Source organism: Notechis scutatus, chromosome 5 (assembly GCF_049901735.1).
Source record: "Notechis scutatus isolate UNSWTSFEM ecotype Mainland chromosome 5, rNotScu1.2, whole genome shotgun sequence".
Lineage (NCBI taxonomy): Eukaryota > Metazoa > Chordata > Lepidosauria > Squamata > Elapidae > Notechis > Notechis scutatus.
The window spans coordinates 36,606,803-36,630,563 of record NC_142013.1 but is presented as its reverse complement, the minus strand read 5'-3'; the positions used below and the strand labels follow the sequence as shown (position 1 = coordinate 36,630,563).

Below are 23,761 nucleotides of genomic sequence, written 5' to 3'. Positions count from 1 at the left end.
TATTCATAAATTTTGCAAGCAAGCCGAAATGTAAAACTTTGGAAATGTTATGGATTTCAGTCAATAGCATTTCAGGACAGCAAGATGTTGCTTCATTTCCAAAATCAAGTTAAGATCATTTACTGAAGCCTTGGGCTTCATTGATTGTATTGCATTTTTCACTGAGTTTATGTTGATTTGTTTACTGCATACAATTGAAAGTTTCTGGATTAGGCAATTTCTGATTAATTCTATGTAATTAATTAATTGATTAATCTGCTGCCAGAATCACACATTCAGTTCAGATTTTCAGATAGTTTTAATCAGAGTTAAATTATTGCAACATATTTATTTGGGAAGCCCAGTAGGCTTTTTATAACTAAAGTACTACAAATTTTACGTATCCAAATTCAATGATAGAATGAAGGCCTCAGAATATTTCCTATTTCAAATTAATGGAATTTAAATTAACTGTGATTGGATTATAGTAAGTGCTTTTATTTTTAAATAGTTGTATGTTAATGGTTCATTCAAAACAGTTAGTTTTCCAAGGGTATGCTGTATGCAGCTAAATCTAGAAATTAAGATCCAGTATCTTTAAAAAAAATTATTTTAATGCAGAAAATATAATAGTTAACTGCTCAACATTTTGTGCACTGATTATAATTTGAATTTAAACACAACACCTACTTTAAAACAAACACCTACCTTTTAGTTAATTTTCTTTCTATTCAATAGTTTACTAAGTTTGTGTGAAAATTAAAATGTATGTATGGTTTAGAATTGAAATGTACTGAATGAATGTATTGAATGAATTGAATATAAATTAGAATATACTGTATGTATGTATGTATGTATGTATGTATGTATGTATGTATGTATATACATATAAACACACACATTCAATTCAAAAACAAACACCTACATTTTAGTTAATTTTCTAAACTACACATGTTAAATACTTCTAAATCCATTATCATGTTATATTTCAATATACAATTAGGATTGGCATTCATAATTCTTAATAAAATTGAGGATCCTGCAAGAATGAGTAATGACAGTCCCAAGGTGAAGGAGGAGAAGGAAAAGGAGAAATTTGAGTAATGACAGTCCCATGGAGAAGAGAAGGAGAAGGAGAAGGAGAAGGAGACAGTACAGACCACCTAGTTAGCTTTTGGAAGAAAATTGCACAGACTAATTACAAAGAGCAATAATGGCATATTGGAATATCTGCAATAACTATCATTTGCCTGTAAGCAAGAACTGGTGGGACTGCAAAATAGACAAAATAATAAAAAACGAAGAAACTAATGTGCTCTGGGACTTTAGAATTCAACAAGAATGGCACCTGCCACCAGATTTAACAATTGCAGAAGTCTGATGCATTGGAGACAGCAGAATAGAACAGAAACTACTGGAGAAAAATCATAAAATACAAGTAGAAGTAGAATAACTGTGGCAAAAGAAAGTAAAAATAGTACCAATAGTTGTAAACACCTTTGGTACAATTACAAACATCTGGACCACCACTTGAACACCATCGGCAATGACAAACCACCATGAGTCGATTGTGAAAAAACAGATTCACTTGCAACACCATACGTTATGTGACAATACCTTTAATATTTTTTAAAAACAACATATTCCTATCCCCAGTCTTTGGGAAGGATTCAACAGGTAGATAACAATGCTAAATCTAAACATCTAGCTAAACATCTAGCTGTGACCAACCATAATAAGACACCCTTAATATCTTTGTTTAGAAATCAATTACACTGAGAGATGGAAATAGTTGAATTTAAGTCTAGGATTTATATATTTTTATTAAAAGTATCAGAATGTCATTCTTATAGAATATTGATTTTAATGCAATCTTTTTATCTAAATCTTTCTCCCCACTCCCTTCCCTCTCTCTCTCACACACACAACAGAATTTCTAACTTTTGTCCTGGTAGCAAATCCCAAGGGATCCAATGAGTTTCACATTTGAGTAAGCAAGCTAGGATATAACTATGGGTTTTACTCTGATTATTATACCCTAAAATTTTTTGATAATTACAATACAAGGAATTAAATGCACACTTTTTAAATCTCTTTTATGACAATAGGAGTTTACTCTTTTATATTATCTATACCTCCATTATGCAAACAAATAGTTCAATAGAAATCAAGTGTGGTTGTAATATAAATAAACTAAATCGTGCCTAGCTGAACAGCAAGCGCCTTAATTCAAAAATTCTGCTATCATCTACTCTTGCTGTTGATAAAAGCTCTGTAGTGACCCTTGCTGGTGATAAATACCAGACTCCTCACTACAAAAGGAAAAAATAACCTGCATTTTTTCTATTAAACCTTTCATTCAGTAACAATTATCTCAATCAAACAAGTTATATAATTTGATGAAAAATGGTGCAATCTGGAACAAAAGGAAATCAAATTTAACAAAACAAAATTTGCTCCCTAGTACATTTATCCAGAAGAACAATGTTTTAATTCCTACATTTTGAAAAATATTAGTAAAGATAATATTCTGTTAAATTAATCATATGGATTGTTATTCAAATGGCAAACCCTTATATTTTGATTTCTAAAAACTTTTTCTTCTTCAAAGAAGCTTCTTACTGCTTATTTAAAGCTGGCTGGTTTCTAAAGTTTTATGTACTTTAATTCTTTAACCCTTTATCTTAATTTCCTCCACCAGCATTTGCTTAGTTTTTCCTAAGCACAAGTGCTGCACAAGCTCTTGGTTAAGCTATGATAACGGTATTACATTTAGCTTCTTATATTTCTCATGAGACATGTCTCATTCAACGGGCTGCACGTTTATCCAATGAATCAATCATTTGTTAGAAAACATTAAGACAAGCATGATTCTTAAGTAGAACTTTAACTGTATTAAGAATCCATTGAAGTTGGGTGGCTTATAAATTCAAATAAATAAACATTAACCTAAACTTGAAATAGGAAAAAGGAGTTGACAACATTTTGAGTTTTATATTGATGTAACTTTTAAGGGCTATTAAATGAATCATATCTGGAAAAAATCTAGAGGCATTCTTTACTCCTTAGCTGTTTGGATTTTTGTTGTCCAGGTACGACATGCCCAGTTCAATAAATAATAATAATCATCATCATCATAATCATAAAACAGTCATTATAATGTATTCTACTTGTGTTGGAGCAACCAAAGGACCTTTTCAAAACTGTCCTGACTTAATTTTACATTCTGCATTACAACTCTGATTATTTAGTTTTATAACAGCTGTTTCATTCAGGCACAGCATTAATACACATGCCTGCCTAAACACTGTTTTTTTTTCTTTTAATGTGATAGAATCATGCTAATTTTTAAGCAGATCAGAATTGGTCAAATTGTTGCACCTATATATATACTTGAACTACTTTAAGCTCCTGTAATTTGGTCTGGTTTAACAGCAGGGATTAAACAGGCATCAGCAGGGTTTAATAAGTGAGAAGATGAAGAGCTAGATAACTATAAAACTGGAATTTTAATTATGCTGAGTCTTGGAAATGTTTCATCTATCATTCAGGTGATATCAGGTTTTGCCTTTCATTTTTTAAAAACTTTTAATCACATACTGAAATTGTACATTATAATGAAATAAAATTCCTGAATTCCTATAAGCCTTGTAATGACTGGCTACTACTCTAAATAATAATAAGTACATGGGAGCAAGAACATACAATTGCAATTGCTTTGCTCTCCTTATACTTGATTTATGACTTCTGCAGAAAAAATTGAACATTCCACAGGATTAAATTTTTAAAAAAATGGATACATGCACAACATAAATAATATTACTTGTAATTATGTGTTTTGTTTGAACAAAAACAAGAGTTGAATTTTGTTAGAAGTTTTTTGAATATAGATTTAATACAAATTCCTGATCTACTTCATTGCTACTAATTTTTAAATTACTATAAACATTAAAATTATTTTTGGAGACTAATATAGCTAACTTCTGAATCAATGTAGTTATATAGTTAGGATAAAGTCATATAAGGAAATATTCACACATTGTAACCAGAAGTACAAATATATTGTAAACTGAAATACTTTGCGTTACTTGTTTACCAAAGTACAGCCTGACGGTAACCATGAACAGATGTATATTTCTAGTGACTTGGGAACGGTAGGGAGTGAAAATTGTATTCATAAGAAATTCTTTATGTGAGATTTGAGAGGTTAAAAGAAGTTTCCTGTCTGCTTAGTCAAAATATTATTGAAGCAATTCAGGTTGTCAGTAAAAGATTAAACCAATTTGCTGATAATCCTGTTAATGACCTAGGTCAAGTGTTAACTATTGCAGGTTATAAAACAGTTAAATTAAGGTTGCTGGTAACCAGGAGCAAATAGTATCATTATAGAAATGGATTAAGGTGAAATAGCTACAAAGTTGCAATTATTATTTATTTGGTTCATGATGCAAAAAGTGCAACTTTAAACATGTTTTCAATTAAACACATTGGGTTATCTGTATTCCAGAAAATCTAGGAGACTCTTGAAAAGTCCATCTTGAATTGAAAAAAGAGGAAAGTTATAAGTATGTGTTTTAGACTTAAATTTCTATTATTATTATTTTTTTAAATCTATTCAAAGCTCAGCAAGCAATAAATTATATTCATTATTGAGACATTAATTTCTATAACATTTTACTGCTAATAGTTACATGATTAACTCTTCACAACTTTTTCTATTTATAATCAATATATTTAAAAACAATTTGAGATTGTTTAACTGCCTCTTTGATTCAATGCACAATATATATCCTTAGAACAAATTTCAATTTAATTAATACTATATTAAATAGCACTGAAGAAAATACATTTTATCATCTTTTTGCTTAATTGGAGTTTCAGTGAAAGACATCATGTGTTCCTACTCCAGAATGGCTATAATATTAAGTATTTTGTGTAATATGCCATATAACCAAAACAATAAAATGTTATGGGAAACAAATGTTTTTTAAAAAAATACAGACACACAAACCTAAAAGTAATCAGTTAACAAAAGTATGTATTAAGTTAGTATAAACTTAGTTCATACAAACAATTTGTTCTACTCTTCTGCAGAATTATAGATCAAGTCATATGTAGAGCTCCAAAATATTTTTAAGTTTTTTGGTCATTAATTCACCAGTAGATTGTATGAAGAAAAAGGATTAATCCTTGTATAGGTCCATTCAGGTCCTATTATTGCAATATGACTAACTTTACAGGTAATTAAATACAACTGCAAGTTTGGTTTTTGCATTTATAGGCATGCCTTCTTAACAAATTCAGAATATAGTGACTCTCTTTATCAGTGCAATTTAGTTATTTTATAAACAGTTCAAATATAGGGAAATGATGTCAAATAATACAGTTTAAAAATATATATTTTATTTGAATGTCTGAAAAAACATCCAGTGTACTCAAATAGAAACACATTTTTCTATATTTTTATTGTATATTTTCCCATATTTATTCTATATCATATACCTAATTCAAATTACAAAATTTTAAAACTTAATATTACTTATAATATACTTATTTCAAAGTTTGAACAATTTAAATAAATGTTCTTGCTTTACATTTAAAAATTAATGATATAGCTTACTTAGCTAGGTTATTATGATACTAAGGAATATTGTGTAGAATCTATTATTACCCACCCATCCCAAAAGTAAGAAACAAAGAAAGGGGGGGAGGGAATCCAACTACATAGACTGGAGAAGGAAACGTATCGTTCAAACAGTATCATCTATGGACGATAAATTCAATTTTCTGCCACATTCAAATAGCAAAAAGCAAAAAAAAAAACCACTAAATAACAGATATAACAGATACAAACCTAAGAGGTTTATATAATAATGGTTGCTATCTTAATATGTAATATGATTTGCCTGCCAGCACACTAGATGGTTTATTGCTCTATTGTGTATTATCCTTGAGTTTTGCTGATAAGACTTTCACCTAACTCCAGAATGGTGTCTCCAGAAAGAGATTTCCTATCAGCTACACACATTCTACTCATTATTTGACTACACTATAATGAATCCAATATATATATATAATCCAATTATACACACACATACACTGACTGTGCTTTTTTTTTACAAAGGAGTTTTTTTTCTTTTAAACTGAAATAGTTTTGGCTAGTTGCTTACAAAAATCATTTCTGCATTGTTCCTGAATATAGCAATCCTCGAAGCAGAAGCAATAAACAAATAAGTCTGTCTTTTCCTACTGCAAAACAAAAACAAGCCAAAACAAAAACATTTAGAAATCCCTTAAACCAGCAATGATCAAGCAGGTGCAACATTTGTACAGTTACTGGATAAGAATTATCGCCACCCTTTTGGCCTGTATGTTTTGTACACACAAAGTTGAATAGTCAGGTTGAAGATAGAATTTTTAATGCTGTAACTTCAATGACACATTACAGAATATGTGTGAAATATCTTCTATTATTTGGGGGAAAACTTCTATTCAACGGTCATTGTCCCTGGAAATATAGAGATCACAGTAACAATTTCTTACCCATATTGGACCTATTTAAATTACAACATTCAATTTTTACAGCAAAAGAAGTTCCCCCCGTAAGTCACACCAAAGATAGGTGATTTAGGAAAAAAGAGAAGCAACGTTTATTACATCTAAAGTTTGTGACGCAAACTAATAAAGCAACGCTTTAAAATGCAAACATTAATTTCTACAACGAACATTTTTTTTAAGTGGGTGGACTGCTGGGCTTTTATTTTATTATTTCTGTGAAATGATTCGGTGCAATTACGTCACAATGTTAGGTGTAAATGAGTCACAAGCTGTGATCTCTGCAAAATAAGTCTTTGCCCTAATAAACTCGTGGGGTCTCTCCGGGTAAAACAGGTTGCTTTCCTTCCGAGTCCAGCTAAAACCACGCCTCTAGTTAACTGAATCAAAAGAAAAGGCGATAACGGAATTAGCATCGTTTTTTGGAAGCACCATCTCGTGTCTCCAAATCTACTCTTTGTTCCTCTTCCCGAATGTTTGCTTTCACTCATCCAAAAAAATAGTTGCACGGATAGTTTACTCTTCCTTCCCTCCTTAGAAGGCAGGCGATTGCACGGTAGGACTTCCCCGGGAAGGTTCCTCTGCGCCATCACATTTATGCTAATAATCAAACATACACGCCCTATTCATGATAACCTGGGTCCCAGTCACTTTACACCGGCACCCGCTTCCACGCGCGACAGTCAAGCCGCAGCTGATGTAAAACGCCGGGGAGCTCGCCCGGCTCTCTCTCACCTGCATCTTCCCAAGAGGGAACTAAGGGACTCGGGACCGCCAGAGCCAGCAAGCCAGCAGGCGTGCCCGAACCAACTTTGCCAATCGGCGCCCGTTCACAGCTACACCCACACCCACCCACACCCACAAACACACACACAAAAACCGCCCAGCGGCTGGTCCGGGACGAACGCCGCGCAGCTTTTCCTCGCTCTTCCGTGGCCCTCGCGGACCACCTTAAAAAGAGCAACCAGCCGTGGACCCCGGCATTTAACAAGCGAGGCATTTAACTCCCGGCTTTCCGAAAAGCAGCACCTCCTCGGCTTACCTTCGTTGGTTGGGGAAAGACTTAGATCTGCCAAGCAGCCGAGCGTAGATCCCAGGAGGAAGAGGAGGAGGAGGCGGCAGAGGAAGCTGGGGAAGTGACAATCCATGCTGTGGCTGGTGCAGAGGGCAGCGCGAGCTGCATCTCTTCCCGGAGCATGCCACTGATGTGAGCGCTCTGGATGGCAGGAGAAGTTACCATGCTCCGCTCGCAGCCTGATGTCAAGTTTGACACTGGAAATGAGGAGGAGTCTCACGGACTGCCTGGGCTGCCGGCACTTTGCCGGCCGGCGCGCCCAGGTCCTAGCGCCCTTCTTTCCTTCCAGCAAGCAAAGCCGCGCTTGGGATCCCGGAAGGCTGTGACTCAAAGCGACCGAGCGGTGAAAGGAGGAGCGTTTTGCAGGAAAACGGCGAGAGGGTCTGTCCGTGGTGGGCAGCGGACTTCGCCACCAAACCTCTCCTTGTTTGGAGCGCCCTTTTTGGGAGGGGACTGCTTTGATTCCAACAGAGGCGCGGCGTTATCAATAGCATTTGTCCCCTTGCCCTCTCCGCTTTTGTTTCGGCTAAACCCAAAGTAACAGCCGTGCCGTCAGCAGAAGCGAAAAACCTGTGCGGAGGTGCAGGGTGGTGGTGGTGGTGAGGGAACATCTCAGACAAAAATCCCCGTTGAAATCTCCAGCTTGAGATGTGCTCCAGTTTACTTAGCCTCTGCACTTGGGAGTTAACTCAGCAACTCCGTCTAGTCGGCGAACCTCCGCCTTCCGACGATACGCTGACCCAGGGTTATTTAAATGGCCCTTGTCTCGGTTAACCCAATTAAACTGCGTCCCTATCGCGCCCACAGAACTAAGAACTAACCGCAGGAGATGGGTTCGCACAACCCACCAGGCTAATTAATATACGGTTGGCTAACTAACCAGTAGGTTAGGTTTGTTTCATTGGACTAAATCTCGCAAAGCCCAGGATCGGCTGTCGGGAGAGAAACGGGAGACAGAGATGAATCTTTCTATGGCAGGGAGGGAGGGAGAGAGAGAATGAGTGAGTGAATATGAATCACCTCTGACTTTCTGGATGCTGAAGACAGGATAGGACCCGCAGTGCTAACTGCCTAGAACAGGAGAGGAAGGGCACCACCAGTCCTGAAGCCTGGCTTGTCATCTCTCTGTAGTCCAGGGAGAAAAGTCCCAAGGGACTTCCCAACTGAGAAGGAGAGAAGTGGAAGGATGGAGAGATGCTTTTCTTGAATCTTTTCATCCTTTACTACTTAACAGTGAAAGAGATGAGAGGCTGATTTGTTTACTTGCTTCTGTTTGATCACTTTTCCCTTGATTTTTCTTTTGAATGGAGGTGGTGGTGGTGGCAGTAAACTGTCTCTTTCAAACATGTGCAATTTTTTTTTTACTCCAGTAAAGAATAAGTTACTGCAAGTAAAGCTTGCTGGAATGAAGTAATTTGCATTGTCAGATTTTGGAGAGGGAGGAGATCATTTTTTGAAGAGTAGAATAAAAATCATTTTCTTCAGTTTCATATTTTTACTGAAGCAAAGAAGGAAAAGGCAGGGAGACGGCTTTATCATAAATAAAAGTAAAAGAAAATCAATTATGCATCTGTTCTTTATTTGTCAACTCACAAGACACCCCAGGATATTGGCTAGCCTTTTTCTTGGGAAATGGGAATCCTTTTATTTTTACCGCTTGTGGCATCATCATGCACTCTTTGTTTCCTTTGTGCATGTGTAACTAGATGTTCAATCATACAGCAGTTTTCTAAAGCTGGAACTGCTCAGGAAGAATAACCAACTTTTTAATAAAAATTCAAGTTATCTGGATTTTCTAGCACCCTATGATCTCTGGATCCCAGATGTGCAACCAGGTTTAATATATGTCTCAGAAATGGGTGGGCAGAGGTTCACCCTCTGTAATAAGTAATGTAGGGCAACTGAATCTGAAGAGCTAATGTCAAGGGTCATACTTCCAAGTAGGAACCTCAATAACCAAGTAGTAGCAGTGATGAGGACAATCATAATAAACTCTCAGGGCTATCAACACCACAATTGTCTTTGTTCTTAATTTTGGTGAAACACATTTTATTTTTGAGGTTGACTGGCTACACACTGGATACCTATGGATTTCTCATTTTATTTACTTAATAACCAATTTCGCTTTGTTCTCGGGTAATTGAAGCGGACGCCATTTCATTTTCAAGACCACCTATTGTATCACATCTCCCTATAGGAATTGGCCTGACCCTTCTTTATGAAAGAGAAGCACTGCTTTCCCCACTTTCAGAAGGCTAAGTGAGTCAGTGCTTGGAAGTGATTTGCTTGTTTATTTTGGCCCTGAGGAATGACCCTTTTGGCCCTTAGGAATGACCTTCTACTTGAACCTAGATCTGCTCCTACTCTTCCAGAAGATACCCTTCCAAAAGACAGTGTTTGTTCTGGAGGGCATTTCACTCATAATGCCTTTGTTGGTTTGTATTTTTTTTGCAGCCTGTTAGATTGCAGAAAGGAAAAACATAACCATTCAATCAATCAATTTCTCTATTGTAGAGGTGCTATGAGTTCAGTTAAAACACACTTAGACTTTTTTTTTTCTTTTTCTTTTTTGGTCAGAGTTTGAAAACAGTTCCTTCCATTCCCAATTCTTCATCCCTATATTTCTTTCTTTTTTAAAAAAAAAACATTATCAATCTTTAAAGTGCTAAAATTACTGCCCTACTGAAGTTGGGATTGAAACAAGGACTAGAAGAACCAGCAACTCTACCTTTGACAAGTATTTGGAAGTATAGCTGGCACAGAAGGCAGCTATGCAGACAGTTCTTGGGGCCCGTTGGGAGACCTTTGTAAAACCCCTGTTGCACAAGCTGCACTGGTTGCTGGTTTGCTCTGCTTGTGGTCCTTTTAAGGTATATTTGATGACCATTCAATGGAACAGCTTCCTTCAGATGTTGTGGGTGCTCTATCACTGCAGGTTTTTAAGAAGAGACTGGAAAACCAGTTGTCTGAAATGGTCTAAGGTGTCCTGCTTGAGCATCTTCTGGAACTAGGTGGTCTCCAAGGTCCCTTCCAATCCTGTTATTCTGCTACTCTGTAACTTTGATATACCATAGATCTGTGCATTCATCCTTGAAATTTAGATATGACAATTGTCTCAGGGAAGGGACACTAAGAAGATAATGTCTAAATATTTTTAGACCAGTGGTGGTATTCGACCGGTTCTGCCCGTTTCTAGAAAGCTGGAAGGAGCAATGAACCGTGGAAACCAAACCGGTTCTCTCTGCTGCTCTGCTGGCTCTGCTGTTGGGCCCACCCACCTGCCCGGGCTCCCATACTCACCTTTATCCGCTGAATTTGAAGTGCAGCTGCTTTGCGCGGCACAGAATAGCGCCACGCGGCAGCTGCTGAAGTGAGCGGGATCGTGCAGGCTTGCAGGAGACGAGTTAGAATGCCTCTGCGCCTACGCAAACACCTCTATGTCTGTGCAAAGCGCATGTTTGGTGCACGCGTGCACGCAAAGTGTGTGCATGCACACAAAACGCGCCCACCAAGCCACACCCACCAACAATATTTGAATACCACCACTGTTTTAGACTATGTTGAAAACTATAATCCCAGATATATTTTGATCCTCATAGTTTTATTCTTCTTCCAGAATCCATTCTCACATTCAACATAATATAATTCACACAATTTAAATAGGGAAAGCATGCGTTTGGCATTAATTTTGTATTTTATGATTTAAAATTGTCCTTTTCCAGTCCAAATTTGAGATTAACGTTCTGATTAGATTGCTAAAATGCTAAGGCATTTATTTGTTAAATAAACCATGACTCTCTGAGTTTGCAAAACATGCTAGCCAAAATCAAATAAGCCACCTTATATGCAGTGGTGTATGATCCCACACACCACACACCAATAACATTTAAAAATGTTATAATATTCCTGTTATACAAAAAGTAAATCCAACTAAGTATATAATCTTTCTTCAGTTTTAGCATATTTGAGGTGTATGAAAGGTGACCAAGTGTTTTATATGATTTCTAACTCTGCCTCATAATAGTGACTCTGGGTGATATACAAAACTAAAACAACATCATTTGCATCAGTTGGAGAAAATATTATGCTTTAGTCATGGTTTTTGTGGCATTTTTTGAACTATCAAACTACCTGCTCTTTTATTTCATAGAAGTAAGTGTAGAGTGCTAAACCAGACTGGCACAGATTAAATTTTATCTCTACCTTCATTTTGGAATGAAAACAAGGAAAAGTCCATTTATAGCAGAGAGCTCAGTTTTATGTTTGGCAATTTGAAAAAGTAAGCTCCATTGAACTGAGGGGTTCTTAGTAAACATGAGTGTCTCACAGAAAATACTGACAGGCAATCCCTGCTGGACACAAAAAGTTGGAAACAGGAACAGCAACAACAAAATGAATGCTTGCAAGTGAAGATTATGCTTTAGGATTAATGCATTTTAATGCACCTTGACAATTTACTCTGCCATCTCAAGAGCTTCTATTCAGTTATCAGTAGAAAGAGTGTAAAAAAATCATAAATTGATGGCTTGACTGGACAGCAAAGCAATTGCTTGATTGCCTTCAAGTGACTGCCCTGTGAAATTTGTCTGTGTGCTTTCTCTTCAAAGCATTTTGGTTAGTAGCAGTGTGATAGGGGCATGTGGCACTGGGGAAAAGTCAGATGGAAAAGAAATAGTCCATCAATGAAGATTCAAAGTGGAGACTAATACAGTTGTTTTTTGGCATAAACAACCTCCCAAAATGGGACAGGAAAACAAAATCTTGACTCTTGTATAAGTCTTATGGTTACTCCCATTAAGGTCAATGCTTGAACATTGTTTCTGTACACAATACTAATGCTATCGGGATTCCTTTCCTTCTTCACTACAGCTGGCACTGTGGGCCACATGCAGTGTTATATGAACTGGACTGGACCTTACATGGACAATGATACCCATTCAGAGGGAACTTGTTGCACAAGAAATTCCTTTGACAACACAGTATTCAGTCTCACCTTGCTGCTCTGCAGGGATTCACTCTGTGACACTGAGCATAAAAACAAAGCTGATACAATGCTGCAATCTCCCACAAAGTACCTGCCAATAAATCACAAAACATTCTGCTCTTCCCACACATGTACGCGCACAGCACCCCATGCGCACCTGCAGCTTTAGCAATTTCCTGGCAAAGCTGACATACTCAACAGAAAACGTGGGTCTCTCCCTCTGACATTGCTGAACATTCATAGTTTGATAACATGCAGGAATCTCAGCTCTGATACAATTGCAGCCCTAAATTGAGTTATCAAAATTCAAGCATTTGTGAGAACAGAGATGCCATAGAATTTTTCAATCTCATTCCCTTTGATAGGGAAGGCAAGTTGTAATTCTCTATGCTTTGGGGACTTTGTAATTTGGAAGCTTATGATAATAATTCACACCCCAGGACACTCTTAATGGTGCCTTGGAGATTCTGTGTGCAAACTAGGCAACATTACAACGTCATCTCTCCTCCACACTTTGTTGCTTTTCCATTGGTGAAAAGCTTTTATTTTCCAGAACTATTTATCTTCTGGTAGTCTCTTTTTGGAATGCATGTTTTTAATATGAGTTATTAAATAATGTGTCTTCAAACCTTTGCTCTGTTTATCTAGTTATGTAAGACTCAAATGAAGTCATTCCAAGGGCTGTGATAGGAAAGATAAATTATTTGCCTGCTGGTATTTATCAGTGCTATTCTGCACATCTGCCAGATTAGGTAAAGGGGAAGATGGAAGGATAAGAGTTCAATTTTTTCATATGTCATAATTTCTTACTTATATAAGTACCATATTTATCATGGAGGCTTACAGTAGGTTTACAGGTGATGTAATAATAATGTAATGGTAATTAAATCTACTGTAAATTCCATTACAGCAATCTAGCTCCAATCTGGAATCTAGAAGCAACCTGACATTAAGGAGAAACTTCCCAACAGTGAGGACAATTAACCAGTTGAACAGCTTGCCTTCAGAAATTGTAGGCGCTCATCACTGGAGATTTTAAAGAAGAGACAGGACAGTTACTTGTCTGAGATGGTATGCTTGAGCAGGGGGCTGGACTAGAAGACCTCAAGGTCCCTTCCAGATTGTAGCCTAGTCTAGTCTAGTCTAGTCTATTTTGGTCAATCTAAAAATTCACACCTTTTTAAAAATATGTTTTGAAAAATTCCATATGATTCTGAAAGTTCTACACAAAAAAGAGGGAAATCAGAATCAAATTAATATCAGGTAGTTTTACTAATGTTCAATAAGAATCTGGCTTATTTTAATTTAAATTCTGGCTTGTCTTGACTTTCTGTGTGACATCCATTCTGGTTTTTGCAGTATTCTATAATATTGCTCATCAGTCTGTTTTGTTAAGGATAAAAATGCACATGCCTTCTCATTACTCTATACTTACTGAAGTTTGTGTTTGCTGTTAGTTTCTAGTCCTCAGATTATACTTGCCAGAATTCTTTCAGGTTTCTCTGAATCCTTGTTATGGTACTCAGAACATGGTATTCAGAACTTGTGACACAGTGCTTGTGATAAGATCTGACCAAAGCAGTATGAAGTAGGGTGATAGCTTGTGATAATTTGGAAAGTATAATTCCATTGATATAGCATAAAATGGCATTTGCTTTTCTTGCCGCCAATCACACTGCTGGATCATATCCAGTTTGCAATCAGCTACTATTCAGAGATACATGTCTTGTGAAAAGTTGTCAAGCTTGATGATTCTATCCTATATCCATATATTTAACTTTTGGTTTGTTAAGTGAAAAATCTGTGCTTATCTGTGTTAAGTTCTGTTATTGTCAGCTAGGTGTCTAAATTATCAAGCTAGTTTTGAATTTTATTTTTGTACCCTAGCTATCCCACCAACTTTTGTGTGATCTGTGGATCTGATAAGAATTCACTCTGCTTCTTCATCAAAAGAAAACTGATGACTATGCCTGTTGGCTTATTCCTTTACACCTGTAGTACATAAAACTGCAGGGCATGGTGTACATACATAAATGATGGAAGCATATCCAGTAGGGGTGGGATTCAAAATTTTTAACAACCGGTTCTGTGGGCGTGGCTTAGGTGGTGGGCATGGCTTGGTAGTCATGTGACTGGGTGGACATGGCTTGGTGGTCATGTTATTGGCTGGGCGTGGCCAACTCAATATCACTCACATCGAGGCATGCATCTTCTCGCCTGGCCTCTCATGACTGTGGGGATGCTGCAACAATCATAAGTGTGAAGAATGGTCATAAGTCACTTTTTTCAGTGCCATTGTAACTTTGAATGGTCACTCCACACAAGCAAAGTGCCAGCAAAGGAGGGGAAAAAAACCCCAGAGAAGTTCTTGAGACAGGAAGTCTAGTCCTGCCAAGAATGTAATAAGGGTTAATGGAGAGGCAGTTTCTGTAAGCAACAGCAGAATGTTTCCTTCCTGCCTTCCTTACAGGATTAGGCCAGTAATTTCTTCTAACAACCGGTTCTCCGAACTGCTTAGAATGTTAACAACTGGTTCTAGCGAATAGGTGCGAACTGGTAGAATCCCACCCCTGATATCCAGTCTTCATGTTCTGTATGTCACATGGTATGTCAATCCTAGGTATTTGTTTCCCCAGGAGTATTTTTGGATGTGGGAATAAATTGATATTTTCAAGTATTCACAGATTATGGAACTGGAATTCCATCTTTAAAAATAACATCCTGAAAGCCAGAATTTGATTTCCTTTTCAGATAACATAAAATGAACTACATTTCTATTTTTTTTTCCAATTTTATAATATGTATACTCAAGAGTGCACATGTATGCAAATCTCCCATATCTAACCATTGTATCAAGCTGTTCAAATCTTGCTCTCGTGAATATCTCCCTAAGATGTTTTGGGAGTTGTGACTTCAAGTAGCTATCTACTTGGAAAGTACATTTGTATTTACTCAACCATTTCAAGTTACCTACCTTACTAAGGATAGTGATAGCAGTTTGTGCATCTATATCCTTAATTCTTTGGGCAACTCTTTTTTTTTTAGATTGTTCTCCTGATACACAAGAGATAGGAAGACCACAGCTTCTTACAAAATTTGTTAGTTTAAGGATCCAGGAGATTTGTGATTGTGGTTTTATTTGCTCTAGTAGGCATAATTTGGGTAGTTTATCAGTCTCCATTTCATTAACTTTGCACCAGTAGTTAACTATCTTATAGAATCCATAAGATCTATATTGCATTCATAAAAATGGTTTGTACACCCTGTTTCTTTACTAAGAGTAATCTACTGTATGTGTAAAGATTATGAACAGGCAATTCTGGCATTCTCCATTAGAATAATGCAATCTATCTACTCCAACTTCCATTGAACCATTCCAGAAGAACGTTTAAGTATGATTTATAATATCCTGCTCTTATATTTATATATGATTAAAATCCATGCTAAACTTTATATTGCACATTTTTCTTCCCTTAAAACAGAAAGTGACACTAAATTTCTGCAAGTGCAAGACTGAAAATTCTTAACACATGGCCAAGTACTGTGACAACATGTTTGAATATAAAATAGGAAGGCAACTTTCTATGCGATGAAAAATATTACTGGGATTATGAAAAATAACTACAGAAGTGATCAATCACCCTGTCCCTGGGGGCTCAAAGTCACAATCTGATTCCAAAAAGCCTTTTTAATGCCCAGAGAACTTGATTTGCACTTTAAATTAATTGCATCACATATAGTAAGCTTCCAATATTAGAGATTTAGGCTCTCTGTAAGTGGCACTTTTCTCCTCTTTTTTCCATTTTAATTAAAAGGTCAGGATTCATTTTTAATGTGGAAAGGATACTTGTGTGCAGATGTAAATGAATGGAGACCTATTGTCAGAGGAAAATCTCTTATTTCTCATTTCTCCATATCATCATTGCTCAGCTACCTAGTTTTACTGAGCTACTGTAAATCAGCCTATAACTTATTTTAATTATATACAACAGAAATTTCTGCAAAAGAGCATCCATATTATTCATGATTTTGGTTTTCTCCCTATACTATAGGAAGAATGTATAATTATATAATTATAAATGTTTAGACAAGAACCTGGCTTTTTAACCTGTAAGCTTAATTAGCTAACCAACCTATTTTGACTAGTTTGCCAGACTATAGAAAGTTCTCATATTCTGGTAACAACACGGGTAGGCTCAATAGTACAAGTAGTCCTCACTTTATGACCAGTCACTTAATGGCCATTCAAAGTTACAGTGGTCCCATCCCAAAAGTACTCATGCCTGATCTTCAAAGTTACGACTGCCACTCCTGTCCCCATGATCACGTGGTTGCATTTTGAGCACTTGGCAAATGGTTTGCATTTATAATCCATTACAACGTCCTATGGACACATGACTTCAATCTGTTACTTTTTCATGGCCAGTTTTTTCCACTTTCCAGCAAAAAAAACAAAACACTCTTGAATTACTCATGACGGAGTAATTTAATGTCCATGTCAGAATGTTCCATTTAGCGCACCTTCTGACTTCATTAGTCTTTCTGTACTTGAATATTTAATACAAATATTCATTCATTCACTCACTCATTCATTCGATTTTGATGGCCCCCTATCTCAAACCTGTGATTCTCTGGCTGACAGAGAATATAGAATTACTCAACAATGAGATGGGTGGCATAATGAATGTAATAAATAAATAAAAACATGTTAAAATGTAAATAACAATAAATAACAAATATATGGTCTTTCCAAAATATCATTTAAGAAGAATAGACCATTTGGAAAAGAATAGTGGTATTGCCAGGGAGAATATTTAATTCTACACGTAAGCATTGCCCCAAAGAAAATAAACTTTTAAACTGAAGCTATTGTGTTTACCAGATTATATGAAAACAAAACAAAACAGAAGAATGGTAGAAACAAAGTTTCTGTCTCCTCTTATAGTGTAACAGTCCGGTTTGAAATATTTTGGGTATAGATGTACCTCCATAGTTTTAATTGTAGTAGCTACTATGTTTTCTAGAAACCGGGATAAGGAACTAATAATAGTTTATGGAAAGCAGTAACAAATGTATAATGTTAAATGCTGGCAAAAACAGATTACATTTTAAAGGGAAGGTTTCTTTTATTTCTTTATTTCTTTTATTTTAATCAGAACTGTAAAAGCAAATATTAAACTAATAATGCAAACATGGGTAAACAAATATATAATACAAAATCACAGTGCAACTGTACCTTTTTCAAAAACAGAATGGAAAAGAACAATTCACTAAAGAATACAAAAATGAGGTATCAAAAACACACTGTTTTCTCATATATGAACATTCTTACATTTTTCAGGCTTTTCTAAGCTTAGAAGTGGTCTCTATGCATGGACATTTGGGCAAATTTTGCAATAACAAAATGAAGAATATTTTTCCTTATGGTTAACCATCGATTCATATGAATAATTAATTGTGCAAAAGAGCCAATATTAGTCAATGTAACTGATGTTGAATTTGCAACATTTTGCTTCCTCGTCAATTTTTAATTTATTTTGAACAAATATAAACCCGCATAGGATACTCTCTTTTTCTTTTAGCCACTAAAGAAAAAAAGACATAATGACAAAAAAATAATAATTATAATGGAAAGTACATCATGGATATATTTGTGGGGCATTCTGAATAAATCAAAAGAGCTAATTAAATACTAGCTATATAAACTGAACAGTGTATAGTGTATGATGTGTCCTTTGCATGGCCATGCCATTTAACTTTTTTCAGTTGTGCACAGCATTTCCTTCAACAATTTACAATTCATTTTTAATCTTTTTGCCACTTTTTGCCACCAATGGCTCTAGAAAACAAAGTGCTGTGTAATGGGTTATTTATCCATTTATTATGTATCACTGTAACTTCTACATCTGCCCCCTTTTTCAAGATTCTGGGGAACACACATAAATAAGACCTTTAATTTCCCCCTTTCCAAGAGCCATTGTAAAAATCTCCCCACCTCTAGACACAGTGTTTCTTCCCTTTTAATATCCTGTGACATCATGTTATAGTTTGCAAGAGCAAATATTACACAGAATTTTCTTTTGAAAACACAATTACATTCCCAGGAGAAAGATGAGTCACTCACTAATTCAGTCCTGCTGAGCCTGATCACTGATCTTTTTGCTCTGGTCACATACAAAGGCTGCTTGTTTTCTTTTATCTTAAAATAGCATCAAGAGAAATCTGTCTTTCATATACGTTTACAAAGGTCTGATTTTTTCTTTTCTTTTCTGATAACTTGTGGAACTTGTTGTACTTTTCTCCTCTCTAATGGAATAAAAATGAGATTTTATAAGCAATTTTACTGTTTATATAAATGTAAACAGACAGGAAAATAGACTAAGTATGGCTTCTGAATTTTTCTTGGTCCTTAAAAATGTTTCTCTATCCCAACAACTTTAAGAAGACTGGAGTTCAGCTCCCAGAATTCCCCATACAAAATGTTTCATTCTTGGTTATATGACCAGGAAAGAGCAGAGGACAGTTAATAATGGTGGAATTTTGGAATCTACAAGTCACTGCCCAGTAGCTCTCCATTGAATTGTTTTTGCATTATTTTTTCTCACAGTTTCATCTGATTCCATGGTTCTTTATTAATGTTAGCTTTTTGGGAGAATCACCTTCTCTCATCACAGCAAAGTTATTCCCATTCCATTTGCCAAGAGTAATCCTACTGAAGGATAGACAGATGAAAGGTTCTCAAGACAGAATCTTGAGATCTTACATATTGATAACATTTCATTGATTTGCAAAGACCAAAAATTTAGCTCTATTTCTGGTGACAATATGGAGGAGCTTTCCTTGTAAAAGTCTAAGAAGTCATTTGCTATTGCTCTCCCACATCACCAATTATCAGGCTAATCTACAGCTGTGAACTTTTCCTTACCATCCCAATCCTCCTTAGCTTCAAAAACTGTTAAGTTTTTTCCTGTCTCATTTATTCCTCTTTTTAGATCTCTTTATTTATTAATTACAGTAGGACAATGTTGTATTGAGCAATCATATTCAGGGCTGACTGGATATACATATGCATGCTTTGAAGTTGTGTGAGTTTATATTCAAGTTTTAAAAAAAACTTGCTTAGCTGATAAGAGAGTGTGAATGACATGAGCTGGTCATCAAAATATTCTTAAGTTTCTTAAGTTTAAACATACACCCTGTTACAATAGCACAGACATCAATACAAGTTGGATCAAAGCACACATATAAAGATATATTAACAACAAACTATAACAGTCTTACAGAAATTTCTGCAAGAATTGACCCCAAGGCAGTATAGTTGCTTCCTCTTCTGCATAAGCATCAGATAAGTCTGTCTTCTCTACCTGCTTTAGTTTAATTTAGTTTAATTAAGAAGACTGAGGTATATTATCCCATGTGTATAGGAAGATATGTGGTCCATAATCAGCAGTAAAACCTAGAGCAGAATAGAAATTTAAAATTTAAATTGTTGGACAATTGGGGTCAATACTTGAACTATCAGAACTATCTTTGGTTGCGATTAGACCTATTACTGGTCTATCAGTCTATGGTATTTTATAATGATGAACTATACCATGAAAAAAGATTTCATCCAATGCAAGCTCAGTCATTTATCTTTTTTAGATTTCGTAATAGATTTGGAACCAAGCTGAAGTAGAATCACAGATGGGAGTAAATATTAAATTAGCATTCATTTCAAGACTTATCTTTATAGCTAGGATTCAAAACTACTTTCTGAAAGAAATTATATAACCCCACATATGTATATATGTACATATTGGTAACTCCCATCACCATTTTGTCATTATAGCAGTAGCAATAGCACTTAGATTGATATACCACTTCACAGCAATTTACAGCCCTTTCTAAACAGTTTCTAGAGTCAGCATATTGCCCCCAACAATCTGGGTCCTCAGAAGGATAGAAAGCTAAGTCAACCTTGAGCCAATGAGAATTGAACTGCCTCTGAGAAGTAGCCTGCAATACTGCATTCTAACCACTGTGCCATCTTATAGCAATGTTTGTGTCCCCTAGGAAAATTCAGGTCTCCTAAAATAAAATAAAAAATCATCTGCACACAAGAAATTAGGCCAAAAAAAAATTAACAAATTCTTGTATTTATCATCTGAAATGTAAAACAAAATCTTTCTGAAATGCAGCCATGTAAGCTTAGCAGGTTTGGTACTTTGGTATTCTAAGTTTTTAAACATGCAACAAGCAAAAGATCCAACTTTTTGTGCTTTTTATGCTGCCTCTCCTTCGGTGTAACTAAAACAAAACTGTTACCAAGAGCGTAGGGGGAGGGTGTTCCCTTAAATAGCAACATCCTTCACTTCTTTTAATGTGTTCGGGAAGTAATCACAAGGTTGATGTTTTTCAGAGTTTTCCTCGGTTCGCCTTTTCCAAATCCAGCAGATAAAATGGCATCTTCACTTTGAACCAACCTTTTCCCCATCAGTGATGCTTTTGTGTCTTCTTCCCACACTCCAGGCTCCAACTTCCCATTGTCCCTTTTTTGTTTTTATGTGCAAAGTATTTCAATGATAATACTGCCAGATTTTTTCTGCTGCCTCTGGGATATCCTTGATTGTAAATGACTGTGTCTCATTCCAGAATATCTCATCTTTGTTTTACATAATGGACCTCCCTTATTTCAAAACACAGTTGCTCTGTTGAAAAACAACAAATTCTACATCTTTGCAGTGCCCTTTATTATTGGAAATGTTGATCTGGCAACCTTTGTTGTCAAGTCTGTAATTCTGCAAGCAACAGTTAACACTGCTCCCTTATTAAAAGCCAGTCTGCCAGGACCTGTGCCCTGATTGTTTCTTGCTATCAGAAAACAAGAGACATTTCTTTCTTTTCCATCTCCTTGTATGTTTTTTTTTTCAGGACTAATTGCCTAAAATCTTATGGTGTGCAGAAACTTTTGCAACTGACATTATATTCAGGATGAGTCATTGGAGATAACACGTTCCCAATAGTGTGTCCTATAATACAAACCTTCAGTTCTTTATATGAAAGAGGTGATCCTAAGAACTGCTGAATGTTTTCCTGTACTAGTTTAAAAGATTGTGGCTTTTGAATAGTGAGTTTCTATTCAAGATTGTAGATACAACTCTAAATTCAGTTTACAGTATGACATTTAACAAGGGAACCATTGTCAAATACCAAAAGAAAGCTCTTCGTGCCTCTGCTGAATAAGTTAACATTTGCACTGCTCTCTCAACTACTCTAGTATATGATAGTTTCTAGCATACTATTACATAATTTGAACACAAAATACTCAGACTGTTGTTGCCATGCACAGAAGTATTGTTTTCTTTTATATTACTGGATGGCAGATACATCACAAATCTTTCCTTCCTTCCTTCCTTCCTTCCTTCCTTCCTTCCTCCCTCCCTCCCTCCCTCCCTCCCTCCCTCCCTCCCTCTCTCCCTCTCTCCCTCTCTCCCTCCCTTCCTTCTTCTAAAGTCCATAAAGTTTCCACTATGTTAATAAAGAACATCTTAGTGGATCAGAGCATTTTGTGACTGGCTGTATCACTTTGCATAAAACAAGAATTTTTTTGTATTTATTTTACAATTATTCACAGTGCATACCCATAAATTTTAAATGTGCTATAGATAAACTATATAGCTAACTCATCTGTTCCTAGCTTGGCTTTGATTATCAAAATACATTATAGTCTATATTACATCCTTTTAAAATCCTCTAGTCAGCCAGCCTCACAGGTTTACTAAACACACAAGAAACGGACAGCCCCATACTGGCAAACTATGACTTAGTCCTTTTTCTCCCTTCACAACTTATGTTAGTTTATCTGAACGCTTGAAAAGCCCCTATGTATAGGGGTTTAGGAGTTTAGCTGTATAGTCTTAGGATTTCTTGTACACCATGCAGCAGGCATGAGCAATGAAGATGGCACCTTCATCTTTCACTCCATTTATGCATTGCTTTACTCATACATTTACAGTTGTTTGAGAGTACAGAATTATAAACAATGCCACAAAAAGGATTAGATATTTACTGCAAAAGAACTTACCTTGAGGTTATTTATTTATTTATTAGAACATGGCATACAATGTCAGGGAAATCTACACATCCTAGATACAATGCAGTCCTGATACAATGCAGTCCTAGATTGCTGGTTAATTCTGTTTAGCATTTGTATGTCTACCTTTGCTGCACCATGGGGGCAAACTAACTTTACCCCAATTAATTTATGGCACTCAGATTGCTGGTTCTTCCAGGCTCCTCTGCCAGTCTCTCCTCGCATCTCTTTGTGTCATGGTGTTTCATGTCTGGCCAGGTCTGACGCTGGTTTCTTCTCTCCTCACACGTGAACCCATTTATCTACTCACAATATTGCATTATTTTGAACTGCTGGGCTGACAGGAGCTAAGGGTGGAGTGATAGGAGCTCATACCATCTCATGGACCTAGGCTCAAATCACCGGAGTGCAGACCATTTCTGTCTGGCAGTTCCAGCATCATTAAGCCTTTGCGCCACTGTTTCCTACCTTGCAGTAATTTAAACTTTAAAACCTGTTTTAAAAGAGTGAAGGGGGGGCATGTATTAGTGCAAATTGTCATTTAAAATGTGGTTATTTTAATGGAGGTCATTAAAAAACAAGCATAAAACATAAAACCCAACATGTTATTCTTATTCATGTATTAAAATAGATCAGATTTCTAACAATCCTAACAATTACATCTGTAATTACAAAATACTTTATATTAAGAATGGATTTTAATCTTAGAAAATTAGAGCAAGAGAGATTCATATATGTCTCAATTATGGATTATTAGTTTCCCTATAGAGATAGAAACATTTGAAAATTTGTTTAAATTAATAAGCCAATTATAATGAAGAACATTCATATGTCAAGAGATAGTTTAGCTGAACTATTTATAATCTGAAATAATTATTTTATAAAAAGGAGCTTTTTTCTTATTATACATAGGAGTATTTGAATATTGAAATTCATTCCTGAAGCTAAAGCCTTGTAATGTTTTACTTATGCTTAATTAAAAATTTAAAAAGATAGAAAGTCCTCCATAGTTAGTTTGAAGATAAGAACTCCCATTCTACTGGTGCATAAATGACTTTGTGACGCATGTCCATTTATATTACTACATGTATAA

General features: G+C 35.9%; 1 protein-coding gene across 2 annotated transcripts in view; it reads right to left on the bottom strand.

The window, feature by feature from the left end:
- Nucleotides 1-7,802, bottom strand: part of EPHA3 (EPH receptor A3) — a 229,940-nt gene extending 222,138 nt beyond the window's left edge. The window contains exon 1 of one of the 2 annotated variants that reach the window (XM_026664009.2): nucleotides 7,577-7,802. In XM_026664009.2, coding sequence (XP_026519794.2) covers nucleotides 7,577-7,682 — 106 coding nt within the window. In that variant the 5' untranslated portion in view covers nucleotides 7,683-7,802. The remainder of the gene's footprint in view (nucleotides 1-7,576) is intronic. The other variant, XM_087966571.1, reaches the window with a different exon arrangement.
- Between the last annotated feature and the right edge of the window lie 15,959 nt (nucleotides 7,803-23,761).